General features: G+C 39.0%; 1 protein-coding gene across 1 annotated transcript in view; it reads left to right on the forward strand.

Moving 5' to 3' along the window:
* Positions 1 to 731: 731 nt before the first annotated feature.
* Positions 732 to 1780, forward strand: part of TBC1D22A (TBC1 domain family, member 22A) — a 200209-nt gene continuing 199160 nt past the window's right edge. Inside the window, exon 1 of the mRNA XM_009324397.1 lies at positions 732 to 793. Coding sequence (XP_009322672.1) covers positions 732 to 793 — 62 coding nt within the window. The remainder of the gene's footprint in view (positions 794 to 1780) is intronic.

Raw genomic sequence — 1780 nt, forward strand, 5'->3', positions numbered from 1 at the left:
AGCTCCGGATGACTTCAGTCCAAGGGTCTAAGCTGGCAGCAGCTCTCCGTGGTAGCGGGCAGAGATTTTGTGACTGTGCTCTTCCAGTTCTTTTTGATACAAATGTAGCCCCATTTGCAGGTCAGACTTACTCACGTAAACAATTCCATGCAACAGTGACTTGTTTCCAGCATAAAATTCTGCACCACGCTAAAACCTGAAGCACACCGTGACACATACTGCATATAATGAAAACTAAATAATACAGTTATCTTTGTACTGACTTTATTATGTAATTCAATAAAACCTCCACTTCTAAAATGAACCAGAAGTTCCACATGGCTGCTCCAGACTGACACAGAAGTTAAATGGCGTTACTTCAGGATTCAGGTCAACTTTTGTGAGGATGACAGATGGCTTAGGCTATCGAGGCTGCAGCTAATTAAGTTTCCCTTTGACAAATGCCAACAATGAACAAATAAAAAGAACATAAAGATAGTTTCAACATCCATGCTAATGTTAACGACAGAATGTATCTTTTATGGATTTATCACTTTTTTGACTGTCACAACTGAAAGTACCTCATTTTTGTATTCTAACAGCAACAGGTCTAACAAATTTATCTAGCTAAGACCAAGAAAGTTCCACTCGTGACCTTGCAGGTTTCATTTTCACTTCAGCTAATGGACATAGTTCATATTACGTTATGTTTCTTGTCTATTCTACTAAAGCTGCTGATACTCAAGGTCACGATGCGTTACAAAAAGCTTACAGGTCCAGAAGCTGTAAGAGGGATCCTCTTTGAAGGACACAAGTAGAGAAGATGACACTACCCATAGCATATTTATCTGTAAGCAGCACTGAAATTAGTGGGACATGCAGCTTTCACTCGTGGACCGTGATCTGGCAAGATCTGTGAAACATTTTATTTTTTTCAGTTCTTAGAAAGTGACTGCAAAAGTAAATCCCAAAGCAGGCAGAAAACTTCATTATTTTTTATTCTCAATAAATAACTTACACATGAAATACATACTAAAGAACAAATGTTGCATTGCAGGTCAGGTCTTGTACTACATGCCAGTTTTTGAGTTAATTATGGCAGAATGTTCCCTGAACAATCTTTGACATCTTAAATTAGTCTTGCGTTAGGATGCATCAGAAAACTCCATAAGTCAGCATCGTTTTCTCAGGAGCCATACTCCTAAGAGCAACATAAAACCACACCTATTTTGTTTGGAGAAGTGATGTATCCTTGGAGCAGAATTGCTCAGAACTCTCCAGATACGTATAAAGACCCTCAATCTTGTATCATCTCAAAGGAAATAAACAAAGTGGATACAATGATTGGATGAGTCCAATCTTCAGGAGAACTTTAAAGCCGAGAAAGACTAAAGCCCCCCTCCCCCCCGAAGGTAACTGGGTAAATAACTGTAAATAATTGTAAAAAAATAAAGTGGAAAAAATCTGATGTCTTCTGTTATACAACGGTGTTAGATCTAATTTAACTGAAATCTGTCCTCTCATCTTCAATTAGCGTCTCCTTCCATTGACATGGCAAGTTTTGCATTTCTTCCTGAAGAGTACCCCAAATTACTTTTATGGTTAAATCAAAAAGGATTAAAGCCTGAAAACATCGTATTCGGAGTACCATTAGGTAAAAACTGACTTTATAGGAATACTTTAGTTAATCACAGACAGAAACCAAGAGTCAGTCTCTGTACCATTACAGGCTGGCACCTTACACATCACGACAAGGCCAGGGAAGGGAAGGGAAAAGGCTCCCTGGCGCCGGCGGCCTCAG

This window comes from Pygoscelis adeliae, unplaced genomic scaffold, assembly GCF_000699105.1.
Source record: "Pygoscelis adeliae isolate BGI_AS28 unplaced genomic scaffold, ASM69910v1 Scaffold315, whole genome shotgun sequence".
Taxonomy (NCBI): domain Eukaryota; kingdom Metazoa; phylum Chordata; class Aves; order Sphenisciformes; family Spheniscidae; genus Pygoscelis; species Pygoscelis adeliae.